The 26,162-nt window shown below is 45.4% G+C and overlaps 1 protein-coding gene across 1 annotated transcript in view; it reads right to left on the bottom strand.

Annotated features, from left to right (window-relative positions):
• Window positions 1–25,488, bottom strand: part of FRAS1 (Fraser extracellular matrix complex subunit 1) — a gene marked incomplete at its 5' end in the record, with an annotated part of 172,214 nt that extends 146,726 nt beyond the window's left edge. The window contains 3 exons of the mRNA XM_082315032.1: window positions 20,471–20,502; window positions 24,282–24,669; window positions 25,480–25,488. Of these exons, the coding sequence (XP_082171158.1) occupies window positions 20,471–20,502; window positions 24,282–24,669; window positions 25,480–25,488 (429 nt within the window). The remainder of the gene's footprint in view (window positions 1–20,470; window positions 20,503–24,281; window positions 24,670–25,479) is intronic.
• Window positions 25,489–26,162: the final 674 nt, after the last annotated feature.

Raw genomic sequence — 26,162 nt, 5'->3', positions numbered from 1 at the left:
AAAAGTACGATGCCTGCAGGAACATTTATTTATTCATATACATGCTCGCATTTAAAAGCCAGGGAAAACACTAGGAGAAACAGAATGGGAGAAGGGAACGATCTCAGGAACTTACCTATTAAAAAAAAAAACAAACAAAACCAAAAACCACCAACTTTGTCACTGATAAATTTTAACTTTCTCTTCCCTGTTAAGGATAGCAAAAGACTCCAGCACACCAGTTATGCCACATTGCTTTCATTTCCAGGTCACCATATGGACAGCGTAGCCAATAACCTAGCAATTGGAACACAAGGAGACCAAAAGCTCATTAGAAAATCCTCTGGAAGTCTATGTAAAATGAAGATTAAGAGAAAGGGGAAATGAAGGGGAGGGAAGACAGAAATGCAGTTTTCTTTGGATTCCTAAACCACTGTCTTCCAATTCCTTCAGACACACGGGGATCATCACCTTCCTAGCGACCAAACTGACTGTGCCAAGAAAAAAAAAAAAAACCAAAAACAAATACTCAATAAAAGACCTCATTTGACTTCTCAGCAGTCACAGCAACTGCCTTGCCAGGAAACAGAGACACCAACGCAAAGCAGAGCCAGGAGCTGTTCCCAGGGAAGCCAGAGGCAAAGCACGGATGGATTTCCAACACTCCAAGTGCCTGGGAAGGCAAAGATAATCATGTTTGATTAGAGCAAGAGTAATTCCACTGAAACAACTGCAGAAACACGCGCAGAGCACAAAATACAGCCCTTTCTGTCAAATTCACACAGTCACAAGATCCCCGGCAAGACACAAACTGTACCCGTGCCGAGGACACTGGAGCGGGTGAAGGGAGGGCCTGTCAAACCACCCAACACCTTTGCTTCAAGGGCTCCCCTACTCCAGCCTGGACTCCAGCCTCGGCACACACCATCAGCTCCAGCGTTAATGCAGAGTACAGAGTAACTCAGATCTCAACGCTCACCAGTAGCTCACGGATGCTACTCGAAAAGGCAGAGGGGTAACACCAAAAGCACCTCTCGAGGGAGTCCAGCCCACAACTCTCCATCTATGATCTACACGCAATCCCCAACACCCCTGATCTAACACAAGTGTCGATGTTGCTGCATCTGGCTTAACCTCAAGCTTTCAGGCACCCCTGAATACTGCACAATGTCTACAAAAGCCCAGAAGATGTGAGCATTACGCTTTGCTCATTAGTCTACTAAAACCCACGTAACAATTGTTTTTGTATTCGGCAGCCAGCACAACGAAGCATTACCCCAAGAGAGGGACTTGTTCATGGCACACAGAAGAAACACAGCACCGACTGGTTTAAGAAAATAACGAGTTGGCCCAAACCTACCAGTCAAGCTTTAGAGCCGATGTCTTCATATACACAGGGACAGCAAACAGCACAGAGAGGGAAGGGACAAATTAATGAGTAACTTCTGTCATCCCTCCCACCAGCTACACACCAGGGCAGCCTCCAAGTGAGAGGAAGCAAGCATACTGGTCATTGATTTGGGGAACACCCCCTGCAAAAAAAAAAACCCAAGAATCCTAAACAGTTATCACCATGCCTCACTTCAAACTGGCCCACAAAAATGCTTAGTAAGCACAGGAGTAACACAGGGAACTGCCATTCCCAACAGAGGGTTAGGGTGCCTGAAGATAGCCAAGTGAAGGGAATCTCAATTCCACCATCAGCACCTCCGCTTTAACACCTTCCCCAAAGCCAGCTTCCTCTGCAACCGCTTACTCGTATCCAACGCTAAATCATTTCTTTACTTCTCAAAGGAGCCAAAACTTCACACGTCAGGCCAAGATGAGGTAAGAACAGAGTAGCGCTTGGGCTTACTGCAAATCTCTCGCAAGTAAAGTTAAAAGGTAAACCCATGCTCTCTTTGGAAAACACCAACTGGTAAACCAGTTGCCATTTTGCAGCCTTATGTCCTTGCATCATGTATTAAATAAGCTCAGTGGCTTGAAGGCCGCCTGCCAGCCTTAGGGTCAAATGCTCAGCTGGTAAAATGCCCAGCTCCACTGACATCAAAGCAGCTAAAGCCATTTCCAGTAGCTGAGGACCCAGCCCCCTAAAGCTGAACAGCACAGGAATGCGGGCTCCCCAAATAGAAATACACCCATCACATTTCCAAAACTGACTCCGGCCTCACCTCCAGTTTCTCTGCAACACTGCAAACTGGCAAGTCTACAGTCACCATCTAAATCGCTCCGGCATCGCTTTCCAGAGACTGAGAGATTAACAAAGAGATCAACTCTCCATGCCAGCACGGGGCGGATATTTCTCATTTTTCTGACCTGCCCAACAATCCTCACACAACCCCGCTCTGTCACTCCAGACAGATGCCGCTGTCAACACCGTCTCAGGGAGGTTTCCAAATATGAATGTCAACAAATCATAGCTTTCTTGCTTCCACATCATCTCGCAGCCAAGGGTCAGGGTAAGCCTATAGCAAAAATAGTCCAGTTCCACACTGCTGGGAGAGTGAATACCAGAAAGCATCCCCTGCACACAACACTACAAAGCTGTCTGGCACCCAAACCTGCACCAGATGAGTTATATTCTTCAAGGGATTACACAAATCAGAGCCTTAAAATTATACCCTTACAAGGCAGCGCTACCCCACCACAGGCTTCCTACCGCGGGAAAGGACTGTTCTCCCTCAGATGTCCTCCTCTCTCTGGTCCGTGATGCAGTCCCAGCACCGGTCACTCCAACGGCCGTGAAAAACAGCCGACCTACAACATGAGTATTTGGGAACTCCCGATCAGGGATAACGGGAAAGGCCACAGTCCCAGTGAACCAGCCACCACTCAACTCGGGGATTTCCCTGGGAGGAAACAAGTTCTGCCACGTGAAGCCAGTGTCTGCATCAACCCGTTCTTAGCTGCGGCAGGAGTGGGAAGGGACATAATGCAGCCAGGAGGGAACTAAATCCTTACCCAACTCTCAGCTTAGATGCCCTTAGATGGCTTTAACCTAAACCCAGGTGAATCACTGTCTTCCTCTACAAACCTGGTATCCTTTCCTATAATCCTGTCACGCATTTGGACAGAGGTGCTGAGTTCAGCCCACTTGTCGATTTGCTTGCACAGACTGGTCTGGAACGCCACAGAAATTAGACGACTCCAGAACAGAAAGAAAAACTTTCTTTAGAAAACTTAAAGCTCCCAGATGCATTCTTTATCACGTTACAGTAAAACAAGAGGTTATAAGCAGAGCTCCCTGGAACTAAGTGTAAGCTGAAACGTGTCTCTGTTTTTACAGCTCTCATAGCTAACGTACGCGGTTTCCATCGCAGAAAAGCACAGCGGTGACACTTATGGCACTCTTAATTACATTAAATATCTAAAGCCTTTAAAATATTGGTGTAACCATCTAAAGAGGGAAAGGCTCAATTACCAAGGTTATTCTTTCCTATTTCATCTAACTAAGAATAGCCATTAAGAGGTTGCTCTACAAGATGTGATGGATTTAACCAGATGCTCTCATCATTTCTACCGCAGCGCTTGAAAAAAATAGCTTCTATAAATACACTAAAAAGCCAATGAATTACAGAAGCATGAAATGACTTCGGTAAGGTTAAAAACATGCTGGCATTGTACAGCATGCACTGAAAATATTAAGTATAGAGACCTCATTGCAGCTCTTACATAGACGGCACTACCGCTGATTTTAACCAGGAGGTTACTTATTGAAGCTGCCATATAAGAAATTATCGTCTCCTCAGTCTGAACATGTGGATTGATTAGCTATTTGTGGAGGCTAAAGAAGGCATCTGTGTAAACAGAATGTGGAGTAAAAGATATGACCTTGAAGATCAGATCAGCCCCCTTGCTGGTACCTGCAAAACAAAACACATATTCACGTACAAGCCTAAAAGGAGGGAAATAATCGTATATGAACAAACTGCTGCAGTCCACTGTGCTAGACTTTTCTATTAGAGAAGGGTCTAATAAACCACACTTAACCTATCAAAGAACTGTCAAGCTTCTGAATTGAGACAAGCCTAACAACAGATAGGCTGAGTCCACTTTCTAAACCAGAGATGCCTGCATCCTGCGGATTCTTAACAAAGCCACAGGCTCAAAAGCATCAAGCACTGCTTGCTGATACCTTGCTAATAAGCAGTGGAAGCCCAGCAAAAATATTCTGCTTAGAAAGCATCGTTCCCAATTTATTTTTGGTACTAATGCTTCCTATTTTTAGTAGGGAAATCAACATCACAATAATAATAAAAAAAAATGCTGATGAGAGGGCTTCATATTACAAATCAATGCCTCTGACAGCCTGGACGGGTACATACAGCGTGCACACCAGGCAGCCACATCCAACTACTACTAGACAGAAATGCCGTGCCAAGTGGAGAACTGGAGAGCACATCGGATGCTAATCATAGCAGGAAAAGCGGCTTAACCCCACAGCCCGCTCCTCAGATGCAAAATATCACCGATGACTCCTTTTCCTAGGGATTTCTAGAGGCTTGCCTCTGATCTCACGGATATTTCTCTGCCTGAAGCGAGAAGGAGAACTGACACTCTTACATCTTGTGAGCTTAGATCTTCCCCCACAAAAAGATATTTATACTTTGCCCTAAGGGCAGGTCAGGGAGATGGAAGTATCTGCGGTAATTCCAACACACTCCTCTCCAAAGCGTGAAGAGATCCAGAGGTCTCACCGCTCTTTTACAACCAGCAAATCCTTCTGAAACTCACCAAAAAGGATCCCGTGCCCTTATGGGGCCAGGCTGTCGCTAAAATGACTAAAGAAACCCTATGTTGCACAATACCAAAGCAGGACAGACACAGGGTTGTTAAGCCGTATCATCTTCCAAAAGAAACAGTAGGATCAGTGTTGTCTTAATTAAGTCTGCTCGGAAGAATCCAAGTATTAATGGACCAGACAGAAAAAAAACCCCTAACATGACAGAGGTAAATGATTTTGAACTCAGTTCTACTTTTTAGCACGCCAACGTGTCTCAGCTATCCTGTGTCATCACGGATGTGCCGTCATTTTATTTTGTCAATCACACATCACGTATGTCAGATCACTCGCTGGATTACACTCAGGCATCTAAAAACCTCTTAGGAAGTAAAATTACAGCATTTAAAAAAAAAAGAAAAAAAACACGGCAAAACACTACACTGCAGTCACGCCCAAACTTCTGCAGTTGCAAGATGTACTACTGTTCGGTAACAGGGCCCAGAGCGACGTTCATTTATGGCCACAAACAGAGGGTCTTGATGGGAAACCTCCACATTATGTTATGTACCACAGCATCACCTACAACTTGCCCAAGATTAAGAGGATTACGATGATAACATTCCGCTTAAACCAGAAAAGGTACAGACCCGTGCCAGGACACGGCACTCAAGCACGGAACGTGCCGTTGATGAAACACAGAAAAGACAAAGGTCTGCAGCTCTCCAACATACCGCACTTGCGTCTTCCCTCTTACAAGAAGTGGGGTTGCCTTCTCATTTAAAAACCTGCCAAGGCAAAACACAGCTCCGTGTGCCACAGCACGATTCGACCGTGCTTCCAGCACAATGCCTTGCTATTCCTTTCAGTGCTTTGCCTGTCATTTCTAGCAGAAAAGCCAAGACATTCCTGCTAATGTTTACATTCTCAAAAGAAATAGCGCAACCTACGATTCCGCACTCAGTCAGTCTGACAGCACTGAGTTTCCCTAACGCAAACATAGCCCACGTGTGATGACAGACGAGGCACACGCACTGACTACACATACGAAGCGCTCACGGGCACAGGGAGCGCGTTACGGACTATTTACGTCTCTCTTGCCCTGTAAGACTGCATCTCGGTTCTTCTCTGGTCTGTTACCAAGCTTTGTTTGTAATAAGCACATAAAGACATTTCACTTTCCTTGCCATGGTAATGCAAAGTTAAATTCTGGGACAAATTCTGCTCAATTTATGTTTGACTGTATCTCAATTAGTTCCATTTTATCTAATACAATGTCTCCAGATGTCTTTGAAAGTAACATATCAGACTTTGTTTTGTCCTAAGGATTTCATTAAATTTTAAACAGATTTTCACAAAGTTGATTGTTTCATTCTGAGAATCTTTGTTTTAAATAAAACATGGGAGAGAGACTTAAGACTTACTCCTTAGGTCACTCAATAGAAACACATCATTCGCTTTTGCTTTGGAAGGTTTTCCCCACAACCGGAGATTGAGGCACTTTCAGGTTCCCTTTCCATAAGCATGATGATGCCACAGTTTCACTGAGAAATTGAGATAGAAAGGAGTAGATACCATTTTTAAGTGCCTCCAATTGAAAAATCAAACCTAGGTTTTCAAAATGGAACACTTCTAAAATTCCGATTCCTTAAATAAAGAAAATCCACTGGAATAAAATGTAGCAAGTTACCTTTACTCTGTAATATTGAGAATAACTGTAAATTAACTCCTTAAATACTCAAGAAAATCAGGCTTTTTACGTATCTAGAAGAATCTATAAAATGGCAAAAAATGCGGGAAAGAAATTTCTAACAAGTTTGCTCATGTTTTCACTTAAAACCACTCTACCAGGCTCAATGAACAAAAGGATTTACTGCGTCCACAACTCAGAACTGGCTATTAGTGTGTCAGTAATGACAACTCTGCCTAAATCAGCGTAGGTTTTGAAGTTCATAAGTAAACAACCAACCCTGTATTTCCTCGCAAAATATGAATATTGATGAACCACAAAAGAACATCTGATTTACAGTATATCGGTCTCATGCCGGCTAAGTAGCCAAAAGTATTTATTCCCACATGACTATGACCAAATCTATTAATGCAGGACAACAGACGAATTCCCAGGAAATGAAAAGATTAAAATTTTCAGGGAGACTATATTCCCATTAGAAATAAGAAATTTTATTAGAAATATTAGAATATTAGAAATACGATTTCTCATTTGATAACTGAGGTAAATAAAAGGGCATGTGTATAGCTGCAAGGTCCAAAATTTCATGAGAAATGACATTTCTCACTTGTCATCTTGCTGCAAGACCCTAGCTTTCAGCTCCCGTGGATGTCACTGAAAATCTATGCTCAGTATCAAACAAATTAAAACTTCCCAATTTTGAGCCTGAAAAAAGTTTAATTCTGATCTCCATAAAACACACAGGAAGCAGTTTATGAAACTTCTTAAATTTTTTGAGTAATGAAACACCTGGCTTCAAATTCTTCAGATTAATACAGGAAGAAATCATGTTCAGGATTTATCATTTGGGGGAGGAGGGAGAGCTTTCTTCCCCTCGCTGATCCTCAGAAACACAACCTGAAAATGCCTAGGACTCTCCCTTAGCTGTAGTATTCCAGCTGGTAATATAAAGATACTTCTGATGCTGAGCTCGTGGGGTTAGTTAAAGGATTCATTACCGAATGACTCTGAAGTAGCTATAATGATTACAAAATCGAGTAAGCACTGAGTATTTTATCCTAACGGGTCTCCTTAATCGACGGCTCAACAATAAATCACAGCACTAGGAGAATTACGGTGGTCTTCCACTGGAAGTCTGTTATATGTACTCCCACTAGAAGCTATTTAATATGCGTGGCAGAAATACAGACATCCTCGCATCACAAACTACAGAGCATCGCAGCATCACGTGCCTCTCTTTACAGCCACTTTTAAGGCTGACAGATCTGAGCAGTGATCTAAAAGCAATGCACCCATCTGGAACAGCTTCATATTTGGGATTTTTTCCATCTTTTATACGTCTTCCTGAAAGCACCAAGGAATATTTTAGGCTCCTTGTGAAATTCAGCAGTTACAATAGCAACAACTGGAAAGCGAACGTTTACTGAAAAGGCTCAGAGAATTATTTATCCCGGGCAACTTTGAATCAACTAATTTATCAAGCCTGTGCAACAAGTATAACGGTGAGGGGGTTTCATACTGGCATTTTTGATGGGGACATGAGCTATTCAAGGGGAAAAAAAAGGAAAAAGAAACACATGAAAACTACCTGGAAGATAAGAAATTCCACACGGGACCGCTGTCCAGACACAGTAGTCCAACTTTGCCTAAGGTTTATGATTGATTAAAACACTAGTAAGCTATTTCAAAAGACTGAGCAGATGTTCACCAGTTCCTCTTAACTTCTTCGCCCAAGATGTTTTGAGGACGAAGAACAAGGTCTCGAACATGTGCTGGGCTGGCAAATGTGCAAGCGTAGCCTGGTGCTAGTATATATTATACTAGTATAGAGCAAAGCTGCCTCTCCTACGAGCTCCAAGGAGCAGACAGAACTCCCACAAATTCCCCTGTCGGCAGCCTTTCTCCATAGCTTTTGCTGTTTCTCCCAGCTGCCTCCCTGAAAGCACACCTAAAGGAACGGGACACACATTTCTAGGCTTTGCCAGTTCAGATAGTTCTGCTTTGAACTCGCCCTGAACCAGAGCGTGCCAAGTCCTGCTTTTCAATACTAAAGGCCCCTTTTTGCTGCCTACGGGACTATTCAGCTACCCAGATGCGAAGCTCAACCTTAATAGACTTGTTCGGTTATTTTGAGAGTCAGTTGAAAAGATCACATCCAAACTATGTCTGATAGATTCGGTGTCATTTTGTGTCATACAGATCCACCTAAACCAGGCTGTTTCATTTATCCCGACTCATTTTCCTGTCAACTGATACCGTACCGCAATGAGACAGAAAGCTGTTTATATGGGAAGGACAGAAGAAATTCAGTCTGTACTAACAAACAGTTTCTTCTCCATTTCTAAACAAAATCAGCTCAGTTTAGGTTTATTTTTCTCTATAGAGGGAGAAAGTTCCTCGCTGATACATACTAGTAGCTTCAACATTTCTATCTAAAAATTAAGATAGGATTTTCCTATACCCTTACTAGAGGACAGTGCTCAGTTTCCAGTCAATGCCAACAAGAATTGGTGAGCCACTTTCCTCACGTATCTTACAAATTCAATCCAAAAGTTCTTTGGGGGTCATCGAAAACGTACAACAAAGTTCCGTCAGTTACTGGCAGTCATATCCAGGGCCAATTATTTTCAAACTACCAAAAAAATCCTAGCACAAAATTCCTCGGTAAGATGCCCAATGTCACCCCAAAGAAAACTTTCACGGCTGTGATATAAACCTCTGATAACTCATATTACAATAGAAATTAAAAGCACTGACGGAATCCAGAGCTGCCGGAAGAAAATGCATTCGTACAATGCAAAGGAATTCCACGTTTATCTTCTAAGGCGCCCTGCAGCAAGCAGCGTCAGGGTGGAATTCCAGTTGCCTGCAGAAGTTAAGTAAGCTGCCTGCCCAACTCCACCGAGCACCCAGGTGACCGCAGAAGGAGGAGACGAGCCATGTCTCCTGCAGAAAGGGTGTTAGGGTTATTTTCCTCTTGGCATCATTTCTGGTTTTACCTATTAGATCAAATGAAACAGTCAAAACCAAGTTTGCTTCTCCACTAGGAGATACCGGGTGGCAAATGCCCCCCGAAAACCACATTGATGTTTACAGTATCTTTTTTTCAGATTCAGTATCTGAGAGCCTCCCTTCGGAGAAAACCAACATTAGAAGAAAACAGCCCAAGTTCCCAGATCCCAATAGCCTTCAGTGGGACTTGCCCACACCTGTACAGAGTGATACATGGAGAGAATCTACGGGTATCGAGGAAGTTGAAAGAACATCTCAGACACACACATTAGGGCAATTGCTTGCTCCAGCGAGCCATAGCAAATAAAGCAAGCAAACATCTCAAGTTCTTTCGCTGAAGTGATCCATTCTCCAAGCACAGAAACTGCCAGACAAACCTCCTTTCTCCCTTCAGGGAGCAGTAAACCTCTCCCTACCATCTGCTGGGCGCAGGACGTACCTACGTGCCATCGCAGCGTATGCTGCGGTCACAGTAACCCAACAATCCTGTACCCCGTATGCCAACGAGAAAGACACATGCAAAGGCACGGCTGCCTGACGGGGACTGGCAAGTGTGCGTGCTAGCAGAAAAGTGAGACTGAAGACAGTCTTGCTCTTATACCTCTAGCTGGAGATTACATCCCTCGCCCTCCTTTAGCTACGACTAAGTGAGCTTAAATCACCTTCCGTGGGCTCCTTTCAAATTTCTTTCCAATACACAATCTTTTTGTTTCTTTTCTAACACAAAATAGGAAGCACAAACTCTCCCGACTTCTCTGCTCCAGCCTTCTGTCTTCATTTTCTCTCCCCTAAAGCTACTGATGTACACGTATATTCAGTGTGTAAACACCACTTGTGTAAAACGTTGTCTGGGGATAATTAAAACGATATTGACTTTCTCGATCAGTTCAAAGACCTTTAAAAGTCATCTGATGAACATTAACATTATGATCCTGGAAGATGAGTACAGATTTTTGAGTAGCCTATAAAAACAGCAAGACGATCGTCTCCAGAACCGTGCCCCACCAGGTGATTTCAGCAGCTCTGAATTATTGCGCTGAAGAGAGGGAAAATCAGGTTTCAAGTGAGCTGTCATTTACCACTCACGCAAGAATTAGAAAAGCAAAGCACGGGCTGATTGTTCAAAACAAAAGTCCCATTTGACACAGAAAGATACAGTGAAATCCCTTCTGGAAAACAGGCTATGACTTCCAACCCGAACACTCTCTCGCCTCTTCTGCTTGTGGCACGCAGATCTGCTGCTGCCCGGCACAACCGAAAGGCCCTCGGAGGTAAAGGGGCCAAGTCTCGTGTACTTGTACGCGCACCTAAACCTACCCCAACTAACCCTACTGAACAAAACTGCTTCTCACCCAAACTGCAGGCATCACTGCTCCACAAAGAACGGCGTTGGCTTACGCTTTCGTAAGCGCCACGAGACTGTAATAAATCTATGAGTACCGTTTTCCATTTCTGCTTGTATCATATAACCCACCACGGAGACAGCTATTTTATTTCCTCCCAACATTTTCATCAGCTGTGGGACACTGCTTCCAGCCCCAAAGCTGGCGCTTGCGCTCCCAAACCAAGAATAGGGAGGTTTTCAATGCAAGGCAGGTTAGGCACACACACCAGTATGACACTGGTTTCTTGCCAATTTCAGCCCAGTGAGAAACTGCATCTGAGGCAGGTCCCCAGGTGATGTGAGCTGTCAGCTGTCTATACCTACATTACTTCGCACTATCCACACGTCTCAACTTTTAACGCATTACAGGCTTTTTCCACTGGCAAAACCAGATTTCTGTCATTTCTCTTACCAATTAAGATGACATTGCAACACCTACTGTAAAGAGAAAATGCAAATGGCAAACCTGATCGAGGTTTTGACAGGGTTGAGGAGAGGGAAGGAATGAGGAAGTGACCTAGCAAAGGAAAAAGCAATTTTTCATGCTGGGAATTTAGAAAGCAAAAGGAAGTGACAAATTACAAGATGTTATTTCCTAAAAAAGGCTCTTCCAATGCATCCGGAGAGATGGAAGGCACAATGACTTGTGAAATTCATAAATGCTGGGTAATTGTTAAATTGTTGTCCTGGTGAATGAATCCATGAGAAATCCAGCATCTCCTGCCAAGGCTCTGGCACATAACTCCTGTAACTGCGTTATTAAATGTTAATCATCTACTTAAGTCAGTGTTCGCGGATGAACAGCTACCATCCAGGAAGCTCACTGGAACGGAAAATGTGGAACAGGGCAGCTCTTGTAAAGACCCTGATCTCCAAATAAGACTGACGCCAGATCACCTCCCACGACACGGTGAAGATTAAAGCACGCATCTTTCACCAGCCGGGACAGCGGACGGAGAGGAAAGACCCCTGAAGCAGAATACGGCAGCCAGCAGGCGCTCGCACCTTCAAGGAAAAAAAACCCACAGACTGCAGAAGGTCATTGCCGACAGCTCAGAGTCTCCGATTAAAGACCAAAAGCCCCACAACCTGTAGAATCATCTTTTTTAGTTTATTAATTTGTCCGTGTTTCTTTTGTGCTATCTAAAGTAAAGATGAGTTGTTTCAAAATCTCTTTTTGCCACAAACACCACATGTGCCTGAAAGTTTAGAAAGAGCACCCCCAGGTTCAAACCCAGGGCCACAGGCTGTTCTTAAACACGCACAGACAACCGAGGAGGACCCTGTCCTCGCCGCTGGGCCCTGGCCTGCTAGAATATGAGATCCCATTTACAGAGAGAAAAAGAACAATTTCTGCCCAGCAAATGTACCATGAGAAAGACAGACATTTACATACGCACAGAAGAGTTGAAGGGGAGGGAACTGGATCAAAAATTTACTGTACTTGCAGCCCACTGCGGAAAGACCTTTGAAATACCTATCTCAGGTAAGGATGGCAGATAAATCATCTCAGGGTAAGCAAAGACACCAGCTTTGTGCTTCAGTTGCATCAGGTTAAATGTTAAGGCCCAGTTCTTAATGTAAACAGGTCTGCCTCACCACTGCTTGGGAATTTCATGAAAAGGGACGTGGCAGCGCCTGGAGAAACGAGGAGGGTGCCCTGCAGATGCAACTTGCTTCTCCCAGACCCAGGGGCTGCGGGGACCTAAACTCCTGCCCAGCTCCGAGCACAGGGGGAACGGGAAGATGCTGCTTCTGCGAGACCACCAACAGGTCCAAGCTGTAGGAGAAAAGTGCCTGGTCCCAGAGACAGGGCGAGCCCAGCCACCCTCTGCCCCCCTCCCCATCCCTGCATTTATCTGCATCCATTACAGGGCAACTTAGAGGCAGCTGCTGAACAAAGTTTGTGTTGTATGAATTTGTCTTTCATATTATGAAAGTTAAAACTTGCGTCAGTTGCTGCTTTTTTCACTGAAACACAGATCTAGCAAGCAAGAGCCTTTACCCTTCCACAGGCAAAGCCACAGTTCATTTCTGACGCGTGAATACCCTCACAGCACTCCTGAAACGTGAAAACCTCTGAAAGACAACAGCCCATAGAGTTGTCCAAGTGCTCCGGCTCAGGGCCCCGGTTTTCCAACTGAAGTGTCCTTCACCTCTGCTCACAGTAGGGCAGGGCAGATCCTGCTGGGGTTTTAAGACATTTTAACACCCAACTCTCAGCACCTCCTCATTTAGCAGTTTCTAACAGAGCTTACAGTTGTTGAAGGACGTTAGAGCTCCACCGGACTTCTTTTCAGACGTTAAAGTGAAAAAGGAATGAAAAATAACCACTCATATGCAAACTGTACTGATTGTCTGTATGTACTATGTCAAACCCTTATATTGAGATATACACCTACGAGGACTAAGTTCTCAAATTTTTACTATGTGTTACTTGGTATTCAGAACAAGTTTCAAGTTGCTACAAAACAAAATAAATGCGATAATTCTAGAACATACCACCTCTCAGCTATGCTACCAGCGTTGTGTTTCCTTATAAAAATGAGAGTTCATTTTCTGAACAAAAAAAAAAAGACATTTAGAAGTCCTGTCTATGAGAACCACTAACAAATAAAAGAAGAATTACTACATATTAAAATGTGTGCCTCGGTGCACAAAGAAAAAAATCCTTACTGATTAAGAGACAAGAATTCACTACATCCTCAGGAGAATAATCTGCATCTTACATCTAAGCTTCTTTTACCTGGTACCATGAAATAAAGAGCCTACCCCCGTTCCTCTAAATTCTACTGTTATTTTCAAGGAACACAAAGAAGGAACACACATGCAGCACATGCTTTATTCAAAAAACACTTTTGTCTTTATTTTTGCTCTTCAGTTGATCTCAGCTTTCTGAAACCCACAAGCGGAAGGGATTTCCTACAGGAGAAGCATCTCATTATTATATTAATAAACCCGAACTGCATACCATTCGTGTCAATTGAGAGGTCTATTTTCCATCACCTTGCACTTCCGTTTGTAGCCACACAAAGCAAGGATAAGTTGGACATCAAGCCCTACATGCTGCATAAAACAATTATTCAGTGTTATGCACTTGCTCTAAACAGGCTTGAAAGACTGCACAACAGCACTGCAGAATCAGGCCCCTGCTGCACCAAAATGCCCCCAGCCTTTCCATCACTACTCTTGGAAGTCCTGGGAGAGTCAGGGCATCTAATTGTATCTGTTCAACAAATCAAAATCATCATATATAGGATATTAGTCAACTTACGTCTACAAGAATACGTCTACCCTGAAACAGCAGGAAAAAGCAGCCTCGATCTTGCACGCCTCCAACAGAAATAACTCATGACCTCCCTACTACTCACGTCAACGTGGGAGACCGCAGAAAGGCAAATCAAGAGTGCGGACTGCAGGCTGCTCAAGGAGGAGCGCCCACAGCAAACGGGGTAAAATCACAGCGTTCTGTGAAAAGCTCATTTGAACATTATACAGAAGGGAGACTCCTGCTGCTGTAAACCAGAGTTTATAGCTACCAAGTGTTATAGGCACGTTATAAACAGAAATTTATACTTGTGTTCCCTGGTGGAGTTGAGGATGTACCCGCAGGCTAGAGTAGCGGCATTTAAATCACATTATTTAAACAAAACAAAAAAACAAACCAAAAAAAACAAAACAAAACAAAAAACACCACAAACCATTTTAACCATTGTAAAAATTAGCAAGCCAAACCTTCAACTCAAATCTTCAATTCTGATCTCATTTTTCAGTAGTAACTTATCTTTCTAAAGAAACTGAAGTGAAGTTCATTTTCCATTGCTAATTTGAAACGTTCCCTAGCCAGAAGTGCTCTGCACCTGCTAACATTTATAATAGTCACTAAATTTATTCAGAATAGAAGCTAGAGTAGGAGATTTAAAATTTTGGAAAAAAAAAAAAAAAAAAGGCATTTTCTATTTATTCTATTTCCCCTTTCATTTCTGACTCAGCACAAACTACAAATGGAAACAGAACTCTGATTTTAAAAGCATAAATATCAGGTTTTCTTTAAACTTCTGACAACAAAATGTACACACGTAACTGCAAGACGTTATCAAAGTTTATCAGAATATTTAAAGGGATACTTTTTTATTGAACAACAATATGTTACATGCAGTCCGTCCCATCAGATACTTAATTTTTTTTATTGTCACAAACATCAAACTTGTCGCATCAACTTTTTCATGCACTTCTTCCTTCAGACACAGAACTTGAAACGAGCACTTTGTTTCTCCACTCTGATTACACTTGCCACTGAAATGAGTTAAATAAGCCCACCTTAATTATGTAAATAAGGTCTCTGAAGCTGAGCAAGCAGCTGCCCTCCAGCACAACACAGCTCCATGCCTCCACTATTTGATCTCCTTATCTTTTGCTGAGGTTCTCCCCTATCAGTCCAGCTCCTTCTCTGTGTTTATAAAAAATTACAGTTAATGCATATATTAAGTTGATGATCTGATTGATAATAAAGCTGATGGAAGTTCTATTTTATACAATAGATATCTGTCAACATGCGATTTTTTTGTTTCTGTTATTATTTTGTGACCTCTACCATTACTGACTGTTGAGCAGAATTAAAAAGATGAAAAGCTGAACGATCTAAAGAGCAACAACAACTCTTTTTTTTCCTTTTCTGGAAAAGGTATGTCGCTCTTTTGACTGACTGCTAAACCCAAAGTCTCTTCTTTTAAGATATTCAAGTCAACTAAGCATTTCAATTAACCTGAACCCTTTTTCAGGCAGTTTCATAAGGAAAAAGGGAAGCAAAATTTTTGGTAGAAGCACAAGTATGGTACCATTCACTGTGGATTAAGTTAAGGCTTTTTATTCTGTTCATAGTTTTCATTCGAACTCCACGATTAAAAACATTTCCTTTCAAGAAAAGCTGCTTGGCTTGTTTGGTGTTTTGTAGCATTAAAAAAGCCCCATATGTGTCTCTTGAAACTTCCAAAGGAATCTGCCAGTCCAGAAATTCATCCTTACGTGCATTACCAGCAGCTGTTACAACAGACAACGTCCATGTTTTAACACAGGAAAAATAAAAATTCACTGGAAATTGCTCAGCTGGACTTGTCCTTTCTTATTGCAGCGTGCACCAGACATGAAGCGTCATTTATCAAGTCACACTTTCCATTTAAACCAACTCCCACCTTAATTCACAGCCCCGTGCTTCCCCTCCCCTTCTCCCAGGACTCAACAGTCTTCTTGGCACAAGCCAGCTGGTAGAAAGATGCAGACATGGACTTGATCAATACCTCCCCCACACATCTACTTTAATTGTGGCATGAATGTCTCCTCATCCCCACCTACGCTACCCTCCAGCTAAAAAAACGATTATAATGTGTATCTTCTTCTTTGCTAAGTAAAGGAAGCGGCTGCACTGGTTGCGTGGATTCGAAAACTCCCTCAAAGGTGAAGGCAGAGGAGCACAAATCTCCTCAGCACAGCTGGAAATCGAACACAGAAATGAAATCTAACACAGAAATGTGTTTTCCCTCAGAGGAAACACATGAACACAAGCTGACCCCTGATATACAAGCAGCTAAGTCAGTCAAGCAAGATGCAGAACTTCTGCAGCGTTAACAAGTCAAGCAACTCTGCATTGCTGACTTCCACTACACTTAAAGGTTTGATTTATACACCAAGGATTTCTCAAGTGACTTCAGAGTTTGGGTTTGCAGCAGAAGCGAGCAAGACAGCCAAATGTCATAAAGCAAGACTTGCAGCACATCGCGTTCCCACAATAACCCAGCAAAAGCTCACCTGCAACTACTTGCACACGAAACATTGAGGAAAACCCTGAATAACAAGAGACACTGAAAGGCAACTGTTTCTAGCCGTAGTTTAAGACACAAAAAAGATTCTATGGCTTTCTCTTGGAGGTTGTCAACAGCTCTATTAGTGCCACAGGCATGCTGTGATGCTGCCACTCCAGGTGAGAGCCATCAGGTGAGAGCCATCAGGCGAGGCTGCAGTGTTTGGCCCGATGCCTTCTTGCCATTCAGAAAAGCTTTCTATTCAGGGAGTAAATGGTTTGTAAGCAAACACACCCAGAAGGCACAATCCTCCTCCGGAACAGATTCTACTGAGATGACATCCCTGGCTTGCAGTTTGTCCCGTCCCTGGCATTTCTTCACTGAACACCTTCTTTTACGCGCAACTTTCCAAAGTCACGTACAAATGCTGAAACCACAAAATTATCCCCCAATCTGCTTCTCCGCTCTCCTCTGGGCACATGGCAGCACCGCTAGTGAGGAACGCCACAGACAAATTCCGCTGTCACATCCATTCACGCTCTCTTATGTCAGGGCCCCAGACTTGTAAAACTCAGCTTAACCCACGATGCAGCCAACAGCAGACAAGACCAGCAAGGGAAGCTCAAACCAGAGCTCCAGTACTGCTGCACACAGTAGGGCAGAGCCTACTTCAGCTTCCCTTCAGCTGTGCTGCAACAGCCATGAGCAGGCACACGGCTGGGCTGGCACGTGGCCTCCCCTTACACAGGGGTTACACCACGACTCATCATACTCACTTATAAAACCTGGGGCTGTTCCATGGTACCACCAGCTTCCTCCGCCTGGTACTATAATCAAGGTATGAAGGCGCCTTTTGCAGCTGCTGCATGGACAAGAGGCTTCACTACCTTCTGAAGAAATAATGGTCCATCTGTTCCTCTTTGTCTCCCCTGCCCAGCTTCTTGCCTCTCACCTTGTCTACAGACTTAAAAGGAACGAGTCAATAAAATAACAGCAACATGAAGAAGTTCAAGTCCGAGAGCAGCTACACTTGGAGGCTGAGCAACCGTTTGGGAAACGGACCAAAGCTGTTCTTGGCTCTAGTAAAGGCGGCTTCATTCATCCTACCAAATAAACAAACCCAACTCAAAGGGACTGAACTTGTCACAGGAGCGCCATTTTTGTCCCATCCCATAGATTATTCTGTCCGTGTTAGCACAACCATATCTGTTTTGGAAAGACAGATAGTGAGTGATGCCCTTGTTTACAGAGGGAGCACAAAAACCCCAGCTAACACAGCTCCCACCAGTCTTACCAGAAAAATTAAACAGCACAACACAGATTACAGGCAGCATGATCCAGCATAAAGGAGAAAAAGACAACTGTGTTCATCAAAACGACAGTGTAACAGATAGGAAATGTCAACTTGCACCTCCAGAATCCCAAACCAGCGATTCAGAAAGATCCTCTTCCCCTGCTCCAGTAAGCACAACTGTGGCAGCAAAGCCATGAGGCAATAGCTCCCAGCTTTTATCTGTCAGACAGCCACATCAATGCTTTACAAGCACCAAATTTAACAAACAGACCAAGTTGTCTCTCACATGCATCTTCGGATTTTAAATTTTTTTAATACAGTGCTCATTCTGAAGCCAGGGAAACTGCAAGAACCGAAATAATGGCAGCGGCCAGACTGCTCTTCTTGTCACCTTCCACTTCAAAACTGACCTTTCTGAGACAGTGGCCCTCCACAAAGATAACACGAGCTCCACAGCTCTGTCACAGCTCTCTGCCACCAACCCACAAGTACTAACTGCCTTGAAATCACTCATACACTACCTCTACTGTTTGATTTCTATCACGCTTAACTGAGCCAACTCCCATACTGCTGTCGGGAGTGGCGCAAACCAGAGAATGAAACAAATCCTAATAAAGGCTCTTTTCCATCTGTAATTTCCACAGTTGCCTGTGCAGTTCCTGCTTTCCCAGAGAAAAGAGTCACCCAAAGAAACATGTGAAGCAGAGGAAAATGCACCTAGCCCACCGGTTTGGTACGCTGCATGTGGTTATTTCCCGCATCCGAGTCAGAAACCATACGGCTTTAGTACCTGTTCTGACATTGCCAGCTGAAGCCACAGAGCCTGCCCTTTGACCTATATTCAATTCCTGACAATAATCAAAAGTTGTGACATTAGTGCCTATGAAATAAAAGAAACACCAAAATACTCATGGAAAAGCAAGCAAAGGCCTGCTCCCACAGCAAACGTCTCTCAGACAGGAAAGCAGGCGCATCTTCAGATGTGACAGGTCCTCGTTACAAGAAGGATGAGCTTGAGTTGTTCCAGTTTTACCTGATTATAAATGCCAGCTGTACACCTGCATCAGTTTTGTGGCTGCTCAGAGTTCTACTGCAGAGCAATCCTCTTGTACAGCTAATGGAAACCACTGCAGTTACCCAAGTCATTTATCAATAAAACCACAATAATCTTACTAAATACAGAGATAAAAACAAAATCAAGGATACTGGGAGCATGTTCTTTACACGGGAAGCATCTAAACTAGAATATCCCATAGTCTTTGCGTACAAATGCTATGGCAAGGTATTATCGAGACCCGCACTACCGTTTCAAAAGCACAGCAGTAGGGAAAAAAAGAACAGAGAAAAAAAACAGCAGAACACCAAGAAACGACAAAAGGCAAAACAAATTTGTGACTGACACGCCAGTAGTAACCTCTGACAGGGGAAACCCCTCACTTACTAATGCTTCAGCTCTGCTGCTGCCCTCACCGAGCTGCGATGCTCAGCAGAACGCGACCCGCCATACAGTTCACTGAAGTTGGAATCTAGACAAGCTTTCCAACCGCTGTTCAGACACTGATGCCCCACAGGGCATTTTTAAGAAGACCAAACACATTTAGCCTCCTTCAGCTTCCTCCCAAGCCATCCACCGAAAACATTTGCCTCCAGCAACTCCCCCTACACTCCCTTCTTGCAGCAGAAAAACTTCCAAGACCCTGCGTCCGTGTTGGAAGGCCAAAGGAACCACCCGCCACCAGTTATCTCCAAGATACATACCCAGTTGTCAATGTGTCAGACACACAGAGCGCACATCCAGCTTTGCTGGAGAGCTCTAAGGGAAATAAAACCCCAGGCTTTCCCCGACAGCTGCTGCATGCTGCCTCCCAGGGTAACAAATCCCTGAGCAAGTCTGCTGGGGGATTGGAGGCAGGTACAGAAGCACTCCAGAAAGGTAAAGCTGCTCAGCCATTTCCTTTTAGCCCAGAGTACCCAAGCAAGGCAGACAAGTGGTACAGAGCAAAACGCTGTTTATAAATTGTTAAAAACTGTGATTCTTGTACAAAGTCATTCATGGAGTATGTACATACAAAGAGGAAGACTCTGTAAGAAAATACTTTGGGTTTATAAAGAAGAGTCCGGGTACACAGTACTCACCATAATCAGCTGAGAGAGAAAGGTGTTAAATTGTTGTCATTAATATTAATTTTTCAGGGGAAAAAACACAGAGCATACCCTGGCATTCCAGTGACATTTCACAAAACATAACCTCTATCCTGCCTAGGACCGCACATTTGTGATTCGTACGGCTTCCAAGAACCTTGAAATCTCTCGCATCTTTCCACACACCAGACAAAGGAGCCCCAGTTCGAAGGCGGCAGAGCTGTGCTGAGAAGAGTGGTTGGGTTCAGAGGCCTGGGGAGAATTTCTAACCTCTCCGAGGGCAATATTTACTTTGCTGCTGTTTTCCAGCAGGCTGAAGGCTCACAGCTCTGTGACCTGCTGGAAGATCAACCATCCCAGTTGCAGGGGTGACAAAAATCACGGACTAGAGTCAAGTTCAACAGCACCTTCTCAAACACTTCCCCAGCACAACACATTCAAGCTTACCTACCTCAAACAACAAGCCTTGGTAGACACAGGCACCTGCGGGACAAAAAGAAAAATCAAACAGATTAGAAGTGAGTAAGACCAGCACGCTCTCCAGTGAGCTTGCTATATAACAATACGAGCAGCACTGAGCAGCCGCCTCCGGCCACGCGCTTGCCAGCAACAACACAAATGCGGTTTTGGGGCAGCAGGGCAACCTCTGGGTAAGCTGCGGACTGCAGCGTCAGGGACTCTGGCCAAGGTGGACTCAAGAACTTGGAAAGCGGCACAAACAAGGCAGAGAGAAAAGGGAAGACCTATCAACATAATGCAGCTGGTCTTCAAGAACGGGTTAGCACACGCTTTTGCAGCACCTCACCAGGCCACTCATGAAGCATCACAGCATTTTAATTGCAAGAAGTTGCCCAGTCTTTCTCAGACAGAAGTCAAGGACACAGACAACAGTCAAAGAAAGCAGAACGCAAGGCAGTGAAACAGGGGCGGACACTAACCTCACCAGGACCTGACTGCACCATCACCCATGACCACCCACTTTTGAAGAGGGCTAGTATCACATCCCATTCCCACAATCACCTCACACTCTCTCAGACGGGTGACAAATTCAGACACTCGGTGCCACTCGTGCACTGTCACAACGGCTGTCCCCGATAAGACAGGAACTCTCATAATATACACATAAGATGAAGCTCAGAATTGTACCTTTGAATAATTGCCCGAGCTCTCACTGAAATAAAGGGAAGCCACAGCTATTCAAAGGCAAAATACGGCCCTTAAAAACGCAAGGTTACACGGCATTTAAATTGCATGCTAAAGAGCAGTCTCTTCTCCATACTCCTATAAATCCTTTCACCATTTACAGAAGAAACAACTAAAGCACATGAATATACACATAAAAACGCAAACACGGCATGAATTCCCACTCCTAAATCACTCCTCCACGGGCAACGGGTCACATTTCACCTAACGACAGGCTCACGGGACTCCTCCTGCTTCAGTCTTCCTAGTCCTCACCACTGCCGGCTGAGAGAAAGGTTCTCCAAGCAAGTGGTGGAGATATACACCCATTCAAGCATACTTTATATATTCTACGTCAATAAATCAAATAAGAGGTTAGAAAATAAAACGATGAATAAGTTGAATGACAGTTCTGTCATTGATTTCCTGGGAAATAGCCATTCTAGAACAACTACACATATCTGTCTACCGAAAACGTGACGAGAATGCGAAATCAAAAGCAACCCAAGAAACTCAAAGATGAAAAGAAAAGAGAACGCGGGAAAAGCTGCCTCAAGGGACCACCCAGAGAACTAAGAATTTCCTCGTCCAAGAGTGGTGTTTCTCCTAAAATGCAGATTAGACAAATTTGTACAGAAAACCTTGGAGCTACACTGCTTCGAATCAAAAGCTCCTCCTTCGAGCTGGTCTCCAGCTCAGCGACAAGAGGCTGCAGAGGCACCATCAGGAATTCTTTTCCCTTGCCAAGAAAATGAGCCACAAGAGCCCAATCACGTTTCTCTCAAACTCAGCAGATACCTTTCTACTCATACTAACAGTTAACAGCGAACCCTACCCGTCACACGCCCAGACGGAGCACCGAGGAGGACTAACGTGCTGAAACGCTGCGTTTCACTCGCACATCAGCATAGCCCCCCACGAACCGCACGGTTAACCACTCCGCATTTGTCAAGCAAGCTTTGCACGTTCACAGCGGTGCCAAGTTACGTGAATGCAACTAAGACTCAGACTCTCAGCAATTACCAGTTTGTTTATTTACTTGACTTGCATAGCAGTTTGCGTTTACAGTAAAAAAACCCAAACACACACTTGACCATACCTTGATGTCCTGTTACTGCATTGATTTTCAAATACCAATTATTTTCCTGCCCCTCACATCTCCTTCCCCACGCTCTTCTCTTGGCAAGAGAGAGCAATTTCAAGGTTCATCATCCAGCTGCACCTCAAAACTCAGTGCAAAACACAAGGTCACATACTCCAGGCACGTGGAAAAAAAAAATACTTCATAGCAGTTAGTTAAGACCAGCACAACTCAACTGTTTTACTCTTAAAAAAGAGCTAGCTGCCCTTTCTTTTTTGCTCACTAATGTTGTCCCAAACGTAGAGCCAGGCTCACCCCAGCCCACGCGGGACTACAATGCAAGCGCAGAAAGTCTGACTCTTCCTCTCCATTAAAGCAAAGGCATATTTCACTCCCTCACAAGTTACCAAGGGGGATGCTAGGATATAACCCGCCTTTACAGGACTTGGAAAATCCTTAGTTACAAATACCTTCTAGCTATTTTTCACTCCCAAATCTGAGCGAGCCCAAGACATCGCGTGATGCAGTTAAGCAACGTTGCTCTTTGTTACAGTGCCCGGGTTTTGCATGCAACTCAGCAGTGAGATTAACGACTGTTTGCAAAGCTCACCTGAAAGGGTTTCCTCAAACAATCATATTGCCTTTCACATCGAGAAGAAGGTTGGGAAAAAACCCCCAAATTTCTTGCCTTAGTATTTCTGTGCTGGGCATCTTGGATGCAGGAGGTCAGTAGGGTCGTTTTCTGGTTTGGAGGCTTTTTGGGGTTTTTTTTGTTTATTTTGTAGAAGTTAAGTCTCTCAGAGTACTGCCTACCAAGTTAATATCCCGAATTCATATCTAACAATTCCTCAACTCACACAGACATAGCTATTTTTAACTGCTGTCATTCACTAAGGCAACTATATCAAATGGGAATCACAGCCTTAGGCTGGGAGCAGCACCTGGGGACTGCCACTTTGGAAACCAACAACCTACAGTCAGACGGTCAAAGGAAAAGCAGGAAAATAACCTAACAGCCACACCGCACTCCCAAACTTAAAACATCAGTGACTTGACTGTTTGACAGCATCGCAAGATCATAACCTTGCACTTTTTACAAGTCTATGCAGAAGAATTCTTTAACGACAGAAGAAACCAACGCTTGGTGTCTGTTAGGGCACTCCTGGAGCGCTCTTACAGCAACACCCGCACACAGCAAGTTGAACTCGGCCCTCTTCTCCTAACACAGGGGAAGGTGGACGACTGCTACCTGCTCCCCGCAGCTCCTGCCACCGCTGCCCAGGCCGGCTGGCTCCAAGCACACGCCACAGCATTTCCCAGCCCCGTGGGCAAGCGGCTTCGCCCTCAGCCCCGCCACGAACGCCCGTGGAGAGCGGGCCAGGACCGCCCGCGGGCCGGCTCTGCCCCGAGCCCTGCCGCTGGCTGACCCAGCGGCCTCACACGCAGGCACCGGGTGATTTTTGGGGGTTTGGATGATTAAAACCCACCAAAGGCTTTTCGGGCAACCCCAGCCTCAGCTTGGCAGGGGGTTTACTGCTGTCCCGCGTTGCCTCACCCCCCCCTTCCGCCGTGAGGAAAAGGTGCCGAGGGTGAGGGAAAGCCCCGCAGCCCCAGCCCGCCCGGCGGCACCCCCGGGCCCCCCTCCCGCCCCGTACGCTCGCAGCGGGACACGCTGCTCCATCCCCGGCAGCCCTCAGCCGCCTGTGGGCGCCCCACCACCGCCACCACCGGGCGGGAAGAGCCGGGGGACAGAGGCGGGAAGGGCCGGGCACGGCCACGGCTTCGCCCCGGTCCCCCTCGCCCCGCCTGTGGAGAGGCCGCCAAAATGGCGGGGGGCGAGAGGCGGACCCCCGCCCGGACCGGGGAGAAGGAAAACGAAGGGAAAGATGCCCCAAACCCCCCGGGAGAAGGGGACTTCTCCTCAGCGGGGGAAGCTCAGCTTCTCCTCAGGGCACCAACCGCCCGCGGGACGGGGACGGGGCCCGGCGCGACGACTCACCTGAGGCGGCGGCGGCGGCGGCCAGCGCCGCGCTGAGGAGGCACAGCGTTACCCGGGCGGCGGCCGGAGCCCCCATGGCCCCGCCGCGCTGCCCCTCCGCCGGCTGCAGGGGAAGAGAAGTGGAAAGGAAGGGGAAGGGGAGGGTGGCCCCGCCGCCCCCTCGGCAGGTGCCGGGGCAGCGCCTCTGCCCCCCGCCCCGCCGCCAAACTTTCCCCGCAGACAAAGCGGCGGCCGCCCCGCAAGAAATGCGCCGGAGCCCGCCCGCCCTCCGGCCCCGCCCGGCCCCGCCTCGGGCAGCGCCTTCCCCCTCCTCCCCCGGCACCTTGCACTGGGAAGGGGCGCAGCCGAGGGGCCCCGAGCCTCTCTCCTCCTCCTCCTCGGCTGCTACCTGGTGGAGTAGCGACCCGGAGTAAACCTGCAACCCGTCGTGGCTGCAGCAACACGGCGGTCGTTGGTCCTGCCGTGAGGCGAAGCGGAGGTGTCGGTGTGGGAAAATCTTACGGGAACTGACCCCAAGGGGGTTTCACCGCCAAAAGAGCTGGCGGGGGATCGCTCCTGGTCGTAAATCGATGGGCTGGAATGGAGAAGCCATCGTCTCTAAGGGGGGTGGAAGCTTTTCCCGAGTTATGTTTGGATCTCACTTGTGTTTGCAGGCTTAAAACCAAAATAAATCAAAGGGGCAGGGTTTCTTTACTAAAAGGACTGTTTTCTTCTCACAGAGGGCAACATTGAAACTATCTGTTCATTTCTTCCTTCAGTTTCAGTTCCTCTGCTCTCCACCCATTATACAGGTTCCCCCTATAAAGGAAGGCCCCAACGTCAGCAATCGCAAATCGGCACTCAAACTAAGAAAAATTACCAAAGCGTTCCCGAAAGCCCGAGTGCGACTCTTCCCAGTGTGACATTTTCTTCCTTTAGGCACTTCCCAGCTCCTGGCCAGTCCCAAAAACCTTACGATTCCACACCTCCAGCACCGCACGCTCAACAGAAGATACCAGAGCCAGCTTTTCCAAGTGCTTCTGCAATATAAAACTTGGGTTCTTTTAAGTCGCAGGATAAAGAAAACAAGCCTCAAGTGTTGAAGTCTCAGCCATTAAATTGCTACATGCAGAAGCCTAAAACTGAACTAGAAAAACAATCCTAGTTTTACCAGGCTATGAGCAAAATATTTTTTTTTCCCCAGCTAATTTCCATGTACCTGCTTCATAGCAGTATCCCAATTATCATGTAGCAGCCAGTCAGTTGTACAAGGCCGGACTGCTGCGGCCACCTTCTCCTGCTTGTTTTAAAAAAAGCCTGTCTGGTTAAATGCAACTACGCCTGCTAAATTTAGTAGTATTGCCTCACGGTAATTCAATCTGTTCAATTTTGATTCACTTTCTAATGAACACTACCATCTTGAACTCCGAGTTGGAGGTCAGGGTTTTTTTTCCAGGATTGTATGCCATTAATTACTGTACCGGAATTCCAGCAACAAATGGGAGAAGTGAAATGTACAGCGTGGCACCCATCCAAGATTCAAACAGCAATTTGCATGATGAGTTTCTCAGTGCTTCACCAAGTTAATACTCATTAGCTATTAGCAGGAGGTAGTTTTCATAAAAATAGGAGCAGAGAGACATAATAACTACCACTGCAGACACAAACAGTAACCAAACCAATATGTCATGTTAATTCCAAATACAGTAGAAATGATGTACGAAATCAATACCCAGGCCCCAATTCCCTTCTAATTACTCCTGTGAAATTCAGGACAACCTGACCCAACTCAAAGGAGCAGTAGCAAAGCAAACCAGGTGGAAATCGTAAGAAGAGCCAGGCACATACAGGGTTCATTAAGTTAATCGAGGTGTAAAATCCAAGAGATGCCTGCCATGGAGA

This window comes from Platalea leucorodia, assembly GCF_965183815.1.
Source record: "Platalea leucorodia genome assembly, chromosome: 6".
NCBI classification, from domain to species: Eukaryota; Metazoa; Chordata; class Aves; order Pelecaniformes; family Threskiornithidae; genus Platalea; species Platalea leucorodia.
Note: the sequence above shows the minus strand (reverse complement) of the source record. Positions and strands in the feature narration are given on the sequence as shown.